Raw genomic sequence first — 19760 nt, forward strand, 5'->3', positions numbered from 1 at the left:
TGGTAAGAGAGGTGACCAAGAACCCGATGGTCACTCTGGCTGAGCTCCAGAGATCCTGTGTGGAGATGGGAGAAACTTCCAGAAGGACAACCATCACTGCAACACTCCACCGATCTGGGCTTTATGGCAGAGTGGCCAGACGGAAGCCTCTCCTCAGTGAAAGACACATGAAAGCCCGCTAGGAGTTTGCAAAAAAGCACCTAAAGGACTCTCAGACTGTGAGAAACAAGATTCTGTGGGCTTTCATGTGTGAGTGTCCTGACACCCCACTATTAGGAAATTTGAAAAAAATTCCTCCCAAAATCGGTTTTGATGAACTTTTCTGTGCAATATTTGCGTCGCATCACAAGTTGCAATGACGAATCTTAATTGATATCTCAAAGCGAAACTGATGTTGAAAAGTGAAACTGATATCTCAAAGCGAAACTGATGTTGAAAAGTGAAACTGAAACTACTTATCTATGGATCTCATCGAATGGGAAACCAGAATGAAATGCTGTGGGAAATTGCTGAAAGCAATGCTGTGTGGAGTATAGATAGGTGGGTGGGGGGGGGGGGGGTGGTTGGGTGGGAGGTCGGGAGCTGAAGAAACAATGTGGAGAGGGATAGGTGCCTGGAGGTGGTCGGTTGGTAAGGAAAGAACTTTGGTGATCTTCCATCAGCCTGTAGTCCCAAAACATGCCTAAACCCGTTTCCCACTTGAGCTTGCATTATATCACCTTCAATCCCGAGCAGTACTTCGGAGGTACAACGAGTATGGAGCTGATAGAATGGAACATGGTTGTCGAGGTTGCCAGCTGCACCCATTGCGACGTATGCTCACTGAATATTTTACTGAACTCCCGTTTCTACCAATTTCTACCAATTATATATACGTATATATATATATTTGGCATTAATGTTAGCTCTTACACGAGCCTCGATCTTGTAAAAAATAAAAAAAAAAAAAAAAAAATATCTATATACACACACTTCAAAGGAAATTGGTCATTTCACGTCAGACATCTACAAAACCGCGTCATTGATGGGTGCCTTTGCTAGTGTAGTAATACTTCTCGAAGAAATAGAAAAATACATAAAAGTACATGGAATGAGCAGCACAAACACCAACAACCAGGACAGCAACAATTACGTGTTATAAAAGATCATGTTTTGTGTGTTTTACTTCATTTTACATCTTCATTGACACTCACAGATACACGTGTGACATGTTTGTTCAGTACAACTTGCTGTCTTTTGATTAAATCTGTGAGTGAAGCCAGAGATGGATTAAATCTATGAGTGAAGCCAGAGATGGATTAAACCTATGATTGAAGCTAGAGATGGATTTAAACCTGTGAGTGAAGCCAGAGATGGATTAAACCTGTTGGTGAAGCCAGAGATGGATTAAACCTATGAGTGAAGCCAGAGATGGATTTAAACCTGTGAGTGAAGCCAGAGATGAAATAAACCTGTGAGTGAAGCCAGAGATGGATTAAACCTGTGAGTGAGGCCAGAGATGGATTAAACCTGTGAGTGAAGCCAGAGATGGATTAAACCTGTGAGTGAAGCCAGAGATGGATTAAACATGTGAGTGAAGCCAGAGATGGATTAAACCTGTGAGTGAAGCCAGAGATGGATTAAACCTGTGAGTGAAGCCAGAGATGGATTAAACATGTGTGTGAAGCCAGAGATGGATTAAACATGTGAGTGAAGCCAGAGATGGATTAAACCTGTGAGTGAAGCCAGAGATGGATTAAACCTGTGAGTGAAGGCAGAGATGGATTAAACCTGTGAGTGAAGCCAGAGATGGATTAAACATGTGTGTGAAGCCAGAGATGGATTAAACCTGTGAGTGAAGCCAGAGATGGATTAAACCTGTGAGTGAAGCCAGAGATGGATTAAACCTGTGAGTGAAGGCAGAGATGGATTAAACCTGTGAGTGAAGCCAGAGATGGATTAAACCTGTGAGTGAAGCCAGAGATGGATTAAACCTGTGAGTGAAGCCAGAGATGGATTAAACCTGTGAGTGAAGCCAGAGATGGATTAAACCTGTGAGTGAAGCCAGAGATGGATTAAACCTGTGAGTGAAGGCAGAGATGGATTAAACCTGTGAGTGAAGCCAGAGATGGATTAAACATGTGAGTGAAAGCAAACCTGTGAGTTTTTTTTATTTGCCAATCACAAAGTGCCGAAAAAACCCGAGACTGTCGATTTACGAGATTGCCAGTGACGTCACATTGTGTACGTGTTGAAATTGAAAATCATTCCAAACAGGAAAGTTGCCATTTTGAGAACGTCGTGAAGGACACAAACAGGCGTGAACAACTAATGTAATGTGTTAAATAATTAAATAAGGTGGTGTAAAAGACGCTGCATCAACGGCGGTAAACGTCCCAAAAATGTTGTTTTTTTTCTACACCTATTAATTTTTTGGGGATTTCAATTTAATTATCGACATAAACACTGCAAAACTCAAATCACCTTCTTGACACTTTCAAAAACCCTGCTTTTAGCAGTACTTGGACAAAATGTTACGGCATTTCATGTCATCTCGACCAATCAACTTTGCCGGTTGCAGATTTGATGAAAGGTTACATTGAAATATCGGTTAAACTATGGAATGGTCAAACAGCTAATATTGACATGCTCAAACATGCTCTATTGCGAAATAATCGTAAGTATTTATTAATTTATTTCAAAGTGACATGTCCCACACCTGCTCACAGGTTACCTGCCACCGCAAAGCCTGCCGAGCTCAGGTTTCTTACCCTTCGTGGAATCTTTGGTGTGCGACTGGGAACTTGAATGCCAGAATCAGCCTGAAGGAGAGCATCCTCGTCGTCACCGGCACACACGGTAGGCAGAGTGACATCTGACATGTTTACAACCATATTGTTATTTCACAAGAGAAGACAATTGGGGGGGGGGGGGGGGGTGACAAGGGGGGGGGGATCTAGGATGTTCATGTAGACTTCATCCTTATGATATCAGAGACACATGTACAGTAATACTATTTATTTACCTACAGTAAATCTGATATTTACCCAAAAGTTGATGACCAAACTTGAACCTTTTTAATGACTAAAAGTAGCCTAATACCTTAGCGATTCGTACCTGGCCCAGGTGTGAATGTTTTGCTGGAACTCTGTGTAAAAACAGCTTCCACGTGGTGATTCTTACTCTGCAGGTCCGCGGACAGTCGAGGGAACGAAAATTTTCTGGAGGTACTCCGAAGTTTTGGGAAGCAATCGACTCTCATAAATGGGACAAACAGATTGAAACAGAAGATTCAAAAACTCGTCGACTGTGAGTGGAGATAAATAATATCATGGCTTTTCGTTTTTATTCAATTCCACAGTGAATTCGACATTCTGTCTGTGAAGATTCTGATTCTGATTTAACGTACTCTGCACAGAGCATCAGTGCTGCCGAAGCAGTTTCTTGTCAAGGGTTGTATTGGGTGGTTTGCCATTGCTTTCCCAGCGGTAGTTTGGGAAGGAATTTGGAACTTGTTCGCGGTGCGGTGACGGCTCGTCTACTCTTCACGAATGACACCCCGGGATCTTTAACATCCACCGACTGATGCCGGTTTAACGTCTATCCGAGGGACGGCCTCCACATTGATGCCTCGCCCTCACTGTGACGCACCAGGATGACAGTTTATAGCTGGGCCGGGATTCAAACCCAAGCCATACAGATTAGAGGCGAGTGTGCCTACCTCTATGCCCTCCCCCCCCCCCCCCCCCCCCCTGCCAGCCCAGCTTTCGGTACAGGTTCGAGAAATAACTTGTAATTTGACAAGGGCACCAGCACACAATGGCCTATTCTTTTCAGAGGCCTAAATACTGTGGAATCTTTTTAACATTCACAATTGAATCACATCTCAGATCTATGGAACTGGGGCTTCTTCTCTGTAATTTCACCAAAGTATTCCACATTTATTTTTGGCTTGATGTTTCCGTATTACTCTGAAGTATGCTAAAAATGTCACATGACAACTTGTCATTCCAATAGAAAACAACATGTACTATTATTCCTATCAAGTACTAGCAGGAGTACCCAGCGTTGCCCGGTGATGTTAAAATCCTGTTGGCATTTTGAAGAAATCAATTTTTTTGTTTTTTCCTATTTTTAGTGGATGCCGAAACACTTCCCGACACCCACTGAAGAAAATTTATATTTAATATTACTAGGGCGTGCCCGTACGTGGGTGCAAAAAAACATGCGTGCAAACAACAACAACAAAAAAAAACTTTGAAACCACGTGGCAGTAACAACCACAGAACCCCCCCCCTCTATTTACATGAAATGGTTTGGTCCATTCGCAAAGCCAAAGCGAACGGCTTGCGAGTACGGTGACCATACCTTGGGAACCACTTGTCCGATTAATTTCAAACCTTGAAAAGGCACATCCTCGGGTCCCCAGCAATATACCTGGCAAGTTTCAAGTATATCGGACCCGTGGTTGTCGAGAAACAGCGGTCACAGACAAACACACACACACACACACACACACACACAGACACACACACATACACACAGAGATTACTGGAATTATAGATAGATAGTATCACACACACATACACACACACTAATTGGGGATCATTTAATACTATGTAGTAAAAAGTGTGTCAAATATGACGGGTTGGAACAGTATTCGACGGTGCAGCCCCATGTGTGTGCCAAACAAAGTCTGAAGCCTGGGCCTAGTGTCACGCATGCTTATATCTTCTTTATTTATTAGATATCCTATGGAAGTAAATGAACACTCGTTTTACCCTGCGCATGTTGCGCAGACTGCGCATCTGTAAATTTCACCTCCCTGCACCTTATATTTATTGTGAATTTAAAAAACGCTTTTGTACACCGCCCATGATGCTCGGTTTACAAGCCACCGTCTACAATTCCAATAGAAGAGACATAATTACTCTTTTATGGAAAATGTTTTTCGAGTTTGTTTTATCCTCAAAAAATAGACCGTAGTAAACACACAATCGTATTTAAAGATTGGCTTTTAAAACCTACCCTTATGAAAGGGGACAGACATCTGTACAAACACACAAACTGATATTGTATTTTATATATATAGTAGATTACCGTTTACATAGCTCCAAAGTCTCAGGCACTACAGAGTGATTCCAAAAAAATCAAATCAAAACGAACTTTTTTTGCCAATCAAATTTTTCAAAATTTTTTTGGCCCTAAAACACTCCCCTACGCTCATTGATGAACTCCTGAAAGTTTGGCGAAGATCTGTTCAGGTATCTCTGACAAAAATGGTAACAAACACACACACACAAAGACACGCACAGACAAATGGCTCTCTTATATAGTATAGATTGAAACTTATTCCACCACCTATATAGTATAGATTGAAGGGATTGCCAGAAAAGGTTGTTGCGAGCGAGGCAAAAGCAAAAGCGAGGTTGTCATTGAAAACTGGTTTTACTCGTCACATCAGTTTCTGAATGTCGTAATCGAGAAAGGAAATGCGATTTTCACTACTCTGTTGTATTTGATAAATTTGGATTCAAACTCATGATATAATCCACAAGTTACATTAATGAATAGATCTTTTTGTGAAGACTTTATTAATGGGGCAGCCTGAACGAATGCCCATTTGTTTGTCAGCTTTTGAACAGCGTTCTCTGAAAACAAACTCAATGGAAGAGCTCACACAGTTCATCAGACACGTCCACCAGACTTTCTATTTCTCAAGCAAACAAAACCCCGAGGTAAGACAAGTAACCCATTCATGCAGTCTTTCCCATCCCTCCCCCTAATCCCTGACCCCGGTGGATGTCCTATGCTCTTCACCTCTCTCTAATATCAATACATCACTCCTATTTCTCATTAAAATCCTGGAACTAGAAAGCATCTCAAAATGCAAAGCCTGTCTGCGTGCGCTTTGTACTCAAACTAAATTTGACACAAAGAAAAAAAAATTGTACATTTTCTTAATTGGTGTTATCCATATTCTCATAATACAGGTTTGTTGAAGATTTGATGACAGAAGCTCAATTGGTAAAAATGTTATGGCCTGGTCAGACACACTGAAGCTCAATGGAAAATGAACAAAGAAACATGAAAGCGATAAAAAAAGGGACGTCTCGTGCTTGACGCGCTGCGGTGGGGCTAATATGGGCTATGTATAGTCACTATGACTTTGCCCTTTCACATTTTGACCCAATTTTAAATTATTTTCTCCATATTTATATCATAAAGGTTTGTTGAAAATTTGTTGACAAAGGCTCCGGCTCACCCATTTAATGCCCAAATGATGTACGGCACGCATTGATGCCTCTCCCTCCCTGTGAAACACTGGGATCACAATTTACAGATGACAATTCAGAGCAATCTTTTGGTAAATATGGGACGAGTAGGGATCCAAATTTTCAGGGGTTAACACCCCTGGGAGCCCCAATTATCTGAAATCGAAAATTCGAAGACTGAGTGATTGTGTGGGATACTGTCTTGTATTAATTTGTCAAGTTTCAGAACAATCAGCCAGTTGATAAGGGAGGAGTAGCAAAAAAAATAGTAAAATGTTAACAGACGGACGGACAGACATCCGGACATCATGACGCATTTTCTAAGTTTATCTCCTCGAGAATCGAGGTGAGATGACCTAAAAAGTTATGGCCAGGACAGATACACATGCATACACCCATAGAACAACAACAAAAACGGGCATTTTAAGGCCATTTTCCCTGCTAGAGCGGGGGTTACACACCCATAGAAGCGATTGCAAAACCACGTCGCCCACCATGCGGAGAGCGGGGTGGGGGGGGGGGGGGGGAGGGGCTAATTACTGGTTGCAGTACCCGTTTCATAATTCACAACACATAATAAGAAGAGAAAATGAAATGAAGGAATTACAATGTAGTTGCAAACACCATCACAACTTAGGGTTGAAATGTCTCGGTGCATCCTTTATTTTCTTTTTTGTGCAGGGCATTTCTGGAAGGCACTTGAAGAAAGTGCTCTGTGAATCATTGTTGCCAAACAACCAGACAAACCTCTTTTTCTCCGGAGAAGTGAATGTGATCCTACAGCGCTGGTGCCTCACTGATGACCCATTGGTGGTGGTTGTGCTGGAGGCTTTCGAGATGGTGATGAAGAATGAGGCCTTTTCTGCAGACAACATAGTAAGTATTGTTGTGGTTTTGGAAAACCACTAAAAAGTAATGGCAACCACCATACAGGTCCCTTTGAATAGTTTTATTTCATAGCAGACCATTATCTTGGCCCTTCCCCTTATTTCGGGTTAGTATATCATTATGCGTTGGGGAAGGGATAAGATAGGCCCTCCACTCATAAGGGATAATTTGCCAGGAAATGCACACAGGCTCAAAGGCACACCATCAAAGCACCAGGTAAAAGTCCCTTCAAGAGGGTTTGTGGGGGCAGGGGAAGCGACACTCTACCAATCAGGGCCTGAAGAACTTCAGGGGATCTTGTGGGGGCGGAGTGGCAGGCTCCACCAATCGGGAGCCCGGACACCCTCGTACAGCCCCCTCCCCCTTGAATGTGTTCTGGCGCCTTGTGTTTATTCGTAGTGATCGGAATAAGGTGTAAATTAAGATAAGTTTCTGCCTCTTGTTCCTTTTTCTTTCCTATTGATAAGTTTCACTCTAAATATTTGTAAATAAATCAAATTGTTAAACGTTTCCTTTCTGTCTGTCTGTGAATGTCTTTTCTTCCATTGGTCCGCCATTGCTCGCACCCAGAGTGGCGATCGGCCGTAACAAAATGAGCATTAGACCGGCGGGTACCAACGGTTGCTAAATCTAAAATCTAAATTTATACCGGCCATATAAACTTGGTGCACCACAGGAGGGCACGGTACATTGTACCTTAACAGTATTGTTGCTATGGCCATTTCATGGATGATGCGAGTTTACAATTTTGCATTTTGATCGGACGGTGCAGAGGTAGTGCACTTACTATCGAGCTGTCTCGTCTGTGTTCGATCCCTCACCGGACTAGAAACTATTAAGCTGGTGCTTCACAGACAGGGCGTTGCATCAATAAGTATGCCATCCTTCGGACGGATTATAAGGCAGATGTCCAATCTGCAAGCATTCACTGGTAGATGTACGTTGAAGATGGTATGGTAGATTTTAAGAAGAGTTGGATATTGTGCTGGTACTCTGGCCAAAGTCCAGGTTCCGGATTGTAATACTGCTGCTCTATTCTAAATTCCAAATTCTACTTTGAAAAGTTTGAGAAGCTCACAGCGGAGTGCCAGCCATTCCAGTTGGCCGTGTGTGCTGAGGCTTCGGCGGCCTGTCTTGCTGAAACGTTGGACATGCCCAAGTGTCCATAGATGGGGATTTCAACACTATCTTGAGAAATCCCTTCTTCTGTGGATTTAGTGAACTTAAAATTGCAATCCTCTATTGTTAATGCTTCGACCTGAGTGGCAGTTGGTTGTGAGTCATATTTGCCAGCATTCTTGACCTGGGATAATCTACATTTTTTGTGACATCTCGATGCTTAATTTTAGTAAAGTCCATAATTGTTTGACGGAGCAAACTTCTGGATTAAACTCTGAAGCAATATCAGATTCATGAAATGAATGATGTGTAACAAACAGACATCCCACTTTAGAACGAGCAAAGAACTGCTGATCTACAGTGCCAACGGATAACCTTGTCCAATCAATTTTGAATGTCCTTCATTCATGAAGAAGTGAACAGTAAATATTCAAAAATATTCCACGAAATTGACATTGTTTACAGCATCAGGTGCTTGTATTTATGATTAATCTACTGTCTGAACGGAGCAGGTGTGTGTTTCTATCAGTCAGCCTGTCCCCAGGTGGATCACTGACTGTAAAGGGGTGGTTAAGCCAAGTACTACAATTGTAGAATTCGAAGTATGACTGTTTTATTGAAGTGGAGGATGGTGACCATTTCCTCCTTGGATGCAGTGACGTTTGTTTTGAAAAGCTTGCCTTTGAAAAAGATGACTAGCATTGGAAAATTCTGCTTGCTCATACTGTTTGTTGTACTTTTTTTTCAGCCAGAGGAGCGTCATTTTCAATTTCATAAGATTGTATCAGCACATATGGACCTGTTATTATCTGACAGATGTAGAAGATATATTAAAACACACAGTAGGTGTGAGGGGATGAATCGTTATCGTTGTAGGTGTGGTGGGACAAACAAGGAGAGCTGTAGGTGTGATGACCAGCGGAGCTCTCAATGTGATGAGATGAACCAGGATAACAATAGATGTGTTGGGATGAACCAGGATAACAATAGATGTAATGGGATGAACCAGGATAACAATAGATGGGATGGGATGAACCAAGATAACAATAGATGTGATGGGATGAACCAGGATAACAATAGATGTGAGGGGATGAACCAGTATAATAATAGATCTGATGGGATGAACCAGGATAACAATATATGTGATGGGATGAACCAGGATAGCAATAGATGTGATGGGATGAACCAGGATAACAATAGATGTGATGAGATGAACCAGGATAACAATATATGTGATGGGATGAACCAGGAAAACAATAGATGTGATGGGATACCAATTTAGCTGTAGGTGTGATGTGATTAACCTTTGGAACTGTAGGTGTGATATGGGACAAACCCAATATAACTGTGGTATGAACCATTGGAGTGGTACCATACACTTGATGGTTATAGTACCTTTTGACAGGAAATTGTGTGAAACATTAGATTGTGGACTAACAACAACACGAAACTGGGTGGGCATGACCATTGACCATGACAATCGGAACCCCAATACCACCAATAACAGTAGAGATCAATCATGCCGATGTGACTCAACATTGGTTTTTCAAGAAGTTTTTTTTTAGCCGCGTCGCAGACGCTGCTAATAGAGTGCCCTCTGCTGTTGTTGTTGTTCTTCTTGTTCTTCTTCTTGTTCTTGCAGAGAAGACAAAACCTCAAAGCTCCACCCATTCTGGGAACCACAGCTCCACCCATTTTGGGACAGGCTTCATATAAACAAATATCCACCAGTTTATTAACTCGCATAGCTTTGAGGCCTGTTTTGTAGGCCCGTGGTGTCTTCCTCTCTCACACAGTTTTATTTCAAATCAAATTCGATATATCATTTCATTTTTCACAGTCGCTAACATAGTTTTAGACTCGGTTGAAAAAAAAACGGGAAGAAAATCCGATGAAAGTTGCCCTTTATAGAACGAAATGAATTCTCAAAGACCTGTAACTTCAAGTCCGGCTGAGTCCGGAGTTGCCGGCTGAAAAAAGCGAGTGGCTGCCAAACCCCGTCCACCCATTGCTCATGGACGGCGCCCACCGCGTAGTTGGAGGCGTCCGTAGTGAGGGCGATGGGCGCGTTGAGCACCGGGTGAGCCAGCAGCGTTGCGTCGGCGAGGGCCCGTTTGGCGCTGGCGAAGGCCGCGTCCATGGCCGCGGACCAAACAATGTCATGCTTGGCCGGCTTGCCCCGGAGGGCCTCGTAAAGGGGCCGCATGAGCTGAGCAGCGCGGGGCACGAATCGGTGATAAAAATTCACCATGCCGAGGAACTCTTGGAGGGCCTTGATGGAACGGGGACGCGGGAACGTGGTGATGGCCTCGACCTTGGTCGGCAGCGGTACGGCCCCGGTCTTGGTGATGCGGTGGCCCAAAAAGTCAACGGTCGTCGCGCCGAAGTGGCATTTGACCGGGTTGACAATTAAGCCGTGCTCGCTGAGGCGACCGAACAGTGTTCGGAGGTGGAGGAGGTGCTCGGCGCGGGATGTGCTGGCGACGAGGATATCGTCCAGATAGACGAAAAGAAACGGCAGGTCGCGCAGCACGCTGTCCATCAAGCGCTGGAACGCCTGGGCCGCGTTCTTGAGGCCAAACGGCATCCGCAAAAATTCGAACAGGCCGAATGGCGTGATGACGGCCGTCTTCGGGATGTCGGCCGCCCGGACAGGTACCTGGTGGTAGCCCCGTATCAGGTCAATTTTCGAAAAGATGACCCGTCCCGCCAAACGGGCGGAAAAGTCCTGAATATGCGGGATCGGGTACCTGTCGGGGGTGGTAGCGTCGTTGAGACGGCGGTAGTCGCCACACGGGCGCCATCCACCCCCCGGCTTTGGCACGATGTGCAGTGGCGAGGCCCACGCGCTATCGGAGCGCCGCACGATGCCGAGGTGCTCCAACGTGTCGAACTTGGCCTTCGCCACGGCGAGCTTGGCCGGGTTGAGGCGGCGGGCCCTGGCGTAGACCGGCGGGCCCGTAGTGGGTATGTGGTGCTCGATCCCATGCCGCACCGCGATGGCCGAAAATGTCGGCCGCGTGAGGGCCGGGAATTCCGCGAGCAGGCGAGCGAACTCGTTCGCTGCCGGGAGGGTGCACGCCAGTTCGGTCGGCGCGGAGCTGCTCATCGTGCACGCCAGGGAGCTGAAGGTCTCGGCGTTGACAAGGCGACGACGTTTGACGTCGACCAGCAGCCCGTGCGCGCAGAGGAAGTCGGCGCCCAGCAAAGCCATGGACGCAGGCGGTCACAAAAGTCCATTGAAAACGCTGGCTGCCGAAGCAGAGGGTGACGACGCGTGGGCCGAAAGTGCGTATGGCCAAGCCATTAGCAGCGACCAAAGAGGGGCCGCAAACGGCGTCCCGCCTGTCCTGCTCGGAGGCGGGTATGACGCTCAGTTGGGCGCCGGTGTCACACAGGAAATGCCGCCCAGACGCTTTGTCCCGAATAAACAGCAAGTTGCCCGAGTGGCCGGCGCTCATGGCTGGGAATGAACGCCGGCCCGGCCGTTTCCCGACCTGCCGAAAGTGCACGGGGGCCGGCACGTCCAAGCCTTGTGTCCGAACCTGGCATGGTAATAACACCACGCCCGGTCAGGTGGAGGCCCCGGCCGTCGTGTCGGAAGCGGGCGGTGCGGCGTGGCGGCCGCCAGTTGCACCGGCAGTTCGGCCTCCAACCGCGCAGGGCGCTCGGGTGTCGTGGGCGTCGCCTCGGACGGCGGCGGGCTCCAGGTAACCGCGCCGATGTGCTGGCCCGCCGAGGAGATCTTATCGGCTTCCCTGGCGAGGGCGCGGGAATCCGTGATCAACGTGCCAGCCAGGGCAAGGCGTACCGGGTGAGGCAGCTGGCGAAGGAACAGCTCGCGGAACAGAAAATCCGGAGAGTGCTCACCGAGCAACGAGAGCATATAGTCCATGCGCTCGGACGGGCACGTGTCGCCGAGCTCGGGCAGAGCGAGCAGGCGCCGTGCGCGTGCTGCCGGTGAGAGGGCGAAAGCGTCGAGGAGGAGTGTCTTCAGCGCGTCGTATTTGTCAGCAGCCGGCGGGTGCTCGAGGAGGCTCAAGGCGCGGGCCGCGGTGGCGGAACCGAGCGCCGCCACAACATGGTGGAAGCGGGTGTCGTCTGCGGTGATGCCTCGCAGGGCGAACTGAGAGTCCGCCTGAGCGAACCAAACAGCCGCGTGAGCCTCCCAGAAGGTAGGCAGTTTAAGCGTCACTGCCATATCCATGTCGGTAGGTCACCAATGAAGGAACTGCGCTCCAACGCGAGTCGAAAGAATTGACGCGACCAAAGACGGAATTCGTCCGAGTTGCTTTATTGAAACAAAACAGCTCAGGTATTCTGACAAGCCCGTTTATCGGGCAGCAATATATATACACATTTATGTCGGGAAGTTTGCCCGGCAAAAGCTATACCGGGCATGCCCGGGTGTCAAGGGCGAGCCTTGGAAAGGCGAGTCTGGACCTGCCCGGGCGTGTTTGGCTGCGGCCTGGCAAGTCGAGGCTGGGCGTGCCCGGGCGCTCTGGACGAGCCCTGGAAAGGCGATAGCGGGCATGCCTGGACGCTCTGGGCAAGCCCTGGAAAGGCGATAGCGGGCATGCCCGGACGCTCTGGGCGAGCCCTGGAAAGGCGATAGCGGGCATGCCCGGACGCTCTGGGCGAGCCCTGAAAAGGCGATAGCGGGCATGCCCGGACGCTCTGGGCGAGCCCTGGAAAGGCGAGAGCGGGCATGCCCGGGAAAGACGAGACCGGGCGTGCCCGGGAGGTTCGGGCGTGCCCGGGAACAGTGAGTCCGGGCATGCCCGGGAGAGGCGCGTCTGGCCGTGTTCTGGCCGGTGCAAGGCGATTGTGTGCATCCAGCGGTAACCGCTACAACAGATTATAGTCCGATTTTCAAAATGTTGTGGACAAGTCATGACAAAACTTGCTGGATGAGTCGGGTCTGTAACAAGAACAAGCAGATTCGATTTTGGTTCAAGTCCAGATCCAGTTTCGGCTTATTGGTGGATACAAAATGTAAATTGTTCAGCCTGGCGGAGGTATACTCTCTACCGAGTATCATTCTTGTCAATGATAGTTTGATCATGCCAACAAGCTCAAGGATAACAGTTTACATCTGAATCTTATTATTATAGAGCCAAAGCCAGGCTCAGCCATCTGAGTAAATTTTCCAAAAATGTTTGACACTGGTTATCTCAAAAAGATGAGGATTTGGAATAAATGTGTTGAAAATTAATAGGTGACCTTAACGTGTGGGTGCTTAACATTATAAGTACGACGATAAACTCCAATTTACAGGAATTGCTTTCCACGTGCTTATCTTTTGTTTGTGGTATTAGATTCACCCAACCGTTTATAAGCCCCTTTAGCTCCAAATCTAATTACAGTGGTGTTTTATGAAGGTGATGGACTTGTTGGCTGGAAATAGCTCGATACTGGACAAGTTGGAGGAGTGGATTGTGTGGCTCGAAGAAGCTCATTCCTGGTCCGGTTTATGGAGGATATTGCTCCGCTGGCTGGGAAACACCCGCTTCCACGAGAGAACTTGGAACAGTCCCATGGAAGTTATTGGGGAAACGATAGCGTGAGTACATGGAATGTGTGTGTCTCCTAAATGTACTCGACAGTGATTGTTGACAAGTTCTTTGTTAGCCCGTCCCCTGTATAGCAGGAGATGGGGTTTTGTAATCACGTGTGTGTGTGTGTGTGTGTGTGTGTGTGTGTGTGTGTGTGTGTGTGTGTGTGTCTCTGTCTTTGTCTCTGTCTGTGTCTATCAGTCTCTGTCTGTCTGTCTCTGTCTCTGTCTGTCTTTGTCTCTGTCTGTCTCTGTCTGTCTCTGTCTCTGTCTGTCTGTCTGCTTGTCCGGGACATAATTTTTTTTTAACCATTTGAGCTATTGTCATCAAATTTCACCAAAGCTTTATGATGATAATATGGACAAGGCAAGTTAATAATTTTGTCAAAAGGTCAAAGGTCAGCATCACATAAAATCATCAATTTTCATCCATCCGATTGACATGGAATTTTAAGAATTTGTATATTGGGTCACTGATTTGGTTCACCAATCAAAAGGTCGCTTTTATATCAAAAGGTCAAAGGTCAAGGTTGCATAAAATCATCAATTTTCATTTTGTATTTTTTTTCAAACTGGAGAATATGGAAGAATTAGACGTCTGGATGCAAATAGATGCACAAACCACACAAATCAACACACGCAAATGACAAATCGGCTCAGCATTTTCACACAAATCACACAAATCAACACACGCAAATGACAAATCGGCTTAGCATTTTCACACAAATCACACAAATCAACACACGCAAATGACAAATCGGCTTAGCATTTTCACACAAATCGGCTCAGCATTTTCAGATGCTTTCTAGTTCTCTTTGCAGTGAATCATTGTACTTCATTGGGTGTTTCCTTTGTGTGCATGGAATTCTGGCAGCTACACTAGAAAATGCTTGTAGCATGATTGCTCTACCTGAGCACGAAGATGTACCTGGATCATTTTACAGTTTCTCACACCATGGCTAATGCCAATCAGACATGTAAAATTACCATTTCATTGATAACATTATGAAACATAATTATACTCGTAAAAAGCCCATCAAAAATTATGGGTTGGAACAGTTTATTCGACTGTGCAGCCTCATGAGCGTGCCAAAGTGTGAAGCCTCGGCCTAGTGTCAGCTGTGCTTATATCTTCCTTATTTATTGGACATCATACGGATGTAAATGAACACTTCTTTTACTCTGTGCGAGGTTCACATCATGTGCGGCAAATTTCACCTCCATGTGCCTTGTATTTATTGTTATTAAAAAATAATAATAATAAAAGGTCTGTGCACCGACCTTGAGGCTCGGTTTGCGAGGCACCATCTACAATTTCAATAAAAGACGTAATTTTTTTTTAATGGAAAATGGTTTTCGAGTTTTTTTTATCACCAAAATAGACCATCGTGAACACACATTCATGTTAAAACATTGGCCTTTAAAACCTAACCTATGGAGGGGGCACAGTCATCTGTACAAACACACAAACACACAAATCGACATTGTGTTTTATACGGTAGATACTATATTAAAGGAGCCATGCGTGCATGCGCCCATCCGTCCGTGCATGCGCCCATCCGTCCGTGCATGCGCCCATCCGTCCGTGCGTGCGTCCATCCGTCCGTGCATGCGTCCATCCGTCCGTGCATGCGCCCATCCGTCCGTGCGTGCGTCCATCCGTCCGTGCATGCGCCCATCCGTCCGTGCGTGCGTCCATCCGTCCGTGCGTGCGTCCATCCGTCCGTGCATGCGCCCATCCGTCCGTGCATGCGCCCATCCGTCCGTGCGTGCGTCCATCCGTCCGTGCATGCGCCCATCCGTCCGTGCGTGCGTCCATCCGTCCGTGCGTGCGTCCATCCGTCCGTGCATGCGCCCATCCGTCCGTGCGTGCGTCCATCCGTCCGTGCATGCGCCCATCCGTCCGTGCGTGCGTCCATCCGTCCGTGCATGCGCCCGTCCGTCCGTGCATGCGCCCATCCGTCCGTGCATGCGCCCGTCCGTCCGTGCATGCGCCCATCCGTCCGTGCGTGCGCCCATCCGTCCGTGCATGCGCCCATCCGTCCGTGCGTGCGTCCAAGTTCCACCCATTGGTTGGACAGATCGCCGGACTCCACCCACAATCTCCGGGCTACGGCGGCCATGTTGGTGATTCCTGCTATGCGAAGTCAACGACGTCATATTCACAATGGCCATGACCTCCGTATAAGTTTTCCCTTCAGTGTAAAATGACCAAAGCAACAGTTAAAAGGATAATTATGAGCCACGTGCATCGCGGGCCTTGTGCCTGTGGCGTGCACGTCGCTGACGCAATCACTCTACAGGTAATGTGCTGGTATTGTTTTGTAACCACAAATTTACTAAATAGAAGTTCTCCAAAGTTGCATAATAGACGTTCACTAATCCCTTCCACATTGTAAGCCTTGTACTCATGTCACGCTTTGCTGGGTGACGTCACAGTGACCGATAATAACCTCCTCTAAGAGGGCTTTTAGGTGTGGCTGAAAATTGAACTATTGAGTCACCTGAATATTTTGCAAGGTAAGAAAAGTTGTTTCTCTAATTCCTCAAACCTCAAAACAATTATTAAAATATCCAATAAGTTTTTTTTGGATTGATTCAATATAGTTTGTCCAACCAAACCAAGGATATTGTTAAAGTTATGAGTTTGGAGGCAGTAGTTGAATGTATGACATCACTACCATTTGCGTTGACGTTGTTTATAGGAAATTTGAAACCCATGTATTGAGGTCACCTGAAAGAGATAGGTGTCTGGTGTGCTACGTGCATGAGTCGAAGGTGTGTGTAGGTGTAGAGAGGGTAACAATTGCCTGTCATGTCTGCCATGTTGATTCGGGTGAGATGGATGCACCTCGGACATCCCCGAGGTCGACGCTGCCAACATTGACCCCTTTACCAAAAACTGATTCGACATCACCGAACCTGCCAAAAGAATGGTAAATTGATGATGACGAATCCATCATGCTGTTTTCATTTTGCAAATGGTACATTGACACCTTTTGATGCCAGGTAAATGAAGAGAACAGCCGGCTTAATGATCAGCACCAATGCGCATCATATTCAGTGATTATAATCATTGAAAAGACAGATCATAAATGAATCTGTATGTCTGGAATCTTGTTTTATGTGTGATTTTTATCTATCCAGTAATATATAGGGTGGTTTTATGGCTTCTATGGAAACTTGAAGCCATGCTTCTGGCTATGAATTCTTCATCAAATGGATCTTTAAGACTCTTTGGGGAGGGAGGCTGGACCTCTTTAAGGCGAACATCAGAACACGCCCAGGAGTTTGATTCACGCTCAGATTAGTTCTCGCCGACACGAGCTAACAACTTGCTGGTGGAGACGAGCCATGATCGAGGGACATTGGTTTATTCTATGTTCACATTCTCATTAGGTATGCCTCCACCGACGAAGTCGCCGGAGGCATTATGCTTTCAGGTTGCCCGTTGTCCGGCTGTCCGTCCCTCGGTTTTCCGGTTTCCCGGCTGCCCGTCTGTCCATCCATTCGTCCGTGATAGGTCAATGAGGTAAAGATGAACTGATTGGATTTTGGGGTCACGAGGTCAAAGGGTAAAGGTCAGAGGTCATGTTAGGTAAAAAAATACTTTTACCGCGATAACTTGTGAACCAGTGATGGGATTCTGACCAAATGTGGTACACTTATGTAGAATGATGTAAAGATGAACTGATTCGATTTTGGGGTCAAGAGGTCAAAGGTCAAAGTCTGTAATAGGTCTATAACTTGAGAATGGCTGAAGTGATCGAATTCAAACTTAGTACAAGCACGTATAATGATGTAAAGATTAACTGATTCGATTTTGGGGTCAAGAGGCCAAAGGTCAAATCTCTAATACGTCGAAAACTTGAGAACGGCTGAAGTGATCTAATTCAAACTTGGTACAGGTATGTATTATGTTGTAAATATTAAGTGATTCGATTTTGGGGTCATATTCGTGGCATTGAGTCGTGGCATGTGTTGATATTCGTGGCATTGAGCTTCATTCTGCCACCGAAAGACTCGCTAAACATTTAGGCATCCCAGGTTTTGTTGCAAGCACTGGGTGGTTGTGGTGTTATCGGGCAAGGCACAACATTTTCACCAAGAAAATCTGTGGTGAGCCTCTAAGTGGTGACATTCAAAGTGTAGAGCCATTCAGACAGAAACTGAACAGTATTGTGTGTGTGTGTGTGTGTGTGTGTGTGTGTGTGTGTGTTTATATGTATGATTATTATATATATATACATACATACATACATACATACATACATATGGAACAGAAAATCAATCAATTCAGTGAGAAATCACATTCAACCCCAAAACTTGATATGTGGGAAATCACATTCCAGCCAAAACTTGATATGTGGGAAATCACATTCAACCCCAAAACTTGATATGTGGAAAATCACATTCAACCCCAAAACTTGATATGTGGGAAATCACATTCCAGCCAAAACTTGCTTGTGGAAAATCACATTCAACCCCAAAACTTGATATGTGGAAAATCACATTCAACCCCAAAACTTGATATGTGGGAAATCACATTCCAGCCAAAACTTGCTTGTGGAAAATCACATTCAACCCCAAAACTTGATATGTGAAAAATCACATTCAACCCCAAAACTTGATATGTGGGAAATCACATTCAACCCCAAAACTTGATATGTGGGAAATCACATTCCAGCCAAAACTTGATATGTGGAAAATCACATTCAAGCCAAAACTTGATATGTGGAAAATCACATTCCAGCCAAAACTTGCTTGTGGAAAATCACATTCCAGCCAAAACTTGACATGTGGGAAATCACATTCCAGCCAAAACTTGACATGTGGGAAATCACATTCAAGCCAAAACTTGATATGTGGGAAATCACATTCAACCCCAAAACTTGCTTGTGGAAAATCACATTCCAGCCAAAACTTGCTTGTGGAAAATCACATTCAACCCCAAAACTTGCTTGTGGAAAATCACATTCCAGCCAAAACTTGCTTGTGGAAAATCACATTCAACCCCAAAACTTGCTTGTGGAAAATCACATTCCAGCCAAAACTTGCTTGTGGAAAATCACATTCCAGCCAAAACTTGCTTGTGGAAAATCACATTCCAGCCAAAACTTGATATGTGAAAAATCACATTCAACCCCAAAACTTGATATGTGGGAAATCACATTCCAGCCAAAACTTGATATGTGGAAAATCACATTCAACCCCAAAACTTGATATGTGGGAAATCACATTCCAGCCAAAACTTGCTTGTGGAAAATCACATTCCAGCCAAAACTTGAAATGTGAAAAATCACATTCAACCCCAAAACTTGATATGTGGGAAATCACATTCCAGCCAAAACTTGCTTGTGGAAAATCACATTCCAGCCAAAACTTGTTATGTGAAAAATCACATTCAACCCCAAAACTTGATATGTGGGAAATCACATTCCAGCCAAAACTTGTTATGTGAAAAATCACATTCAACCCCAAAACTTGATATGTGGGAAATCACATTCAACCCCAAAACTTGATATGTGGAAAATCACATTCAAGCCAAAACTTGATATGTGGAAAATCACATTCAAGCCAAAACTTGAAATGTGAAAAATCACATTCAACCCCAAAACTTGATATGTGGAAAATCACATTCCAGCCAAAACTTGACATGTGGGAAATCACATTCCAGCCAAAACTTGCTTGTGGAAAATCACATTCAACCCCAAAACTTGATATGTGGAAAATCACATTCAACCCCAAAACTTGATATGTGGGAAATCACATTCCAGCCAAAACTTGCTTGTGGAAAATCACATTCCAGCCAAAACTTGACATGTGGGAAATCACATTCCAGCCAAAACTTGATATGTGGGAAATCACATTCAACCCCAAAACTTGACATGTGGAAAATCACATTCCAGCCAAAACTTGCTTGTGGAAAATCACATTCCAGCCAA

At 45.5% G+C, this 19760-nt stretch overlaps 1 protein-coding gene across 1 annotated transcript in view; it reads left to right on the forward strand.

Annotated features, from left to right (window-relative positions):
• The window catches only part of LOC137429501 (uncharacterized), a 278822-nt gene that overhangs the window by 38302 nt on the left and 220760 nt on the right, over nt 1–19760 (forward strand). Inside the window, exons 4-8 of the mRNA XM_078781105.1 lie at nt 2709–2838; nt 3170–3288; nt 5614–5717; nt 6936–7130; nt 13643–13824. Coding sequence (XP_078637231.1) covers nt 2709–2838; nt 3170–3288; nt 5614–5717; nt 6936–7130; nt 13643–13824 — 730 coding nt within the window. The remainder of the gene's footprint in view (nt 1–2708; nt 2839–3169; nt 3289–5613; nt 5718–6935; nt 7131–13642; nt 13825–19760) is intronic.

Source organism: Myxine glutinosa, chromosome 6 (genome assembly GCF_964187855.1).
Source record: "Myxine glutinosa chromosome 6, kmMyxGlut1.1, whole genome shotgun sequence".
Classification (NCBI taxonomy): Eukaryota; Metazoa; Chordata; class Myxini; order Myxiniformes; family Myxinidae; genus Myxine; species Myxine glutinosa.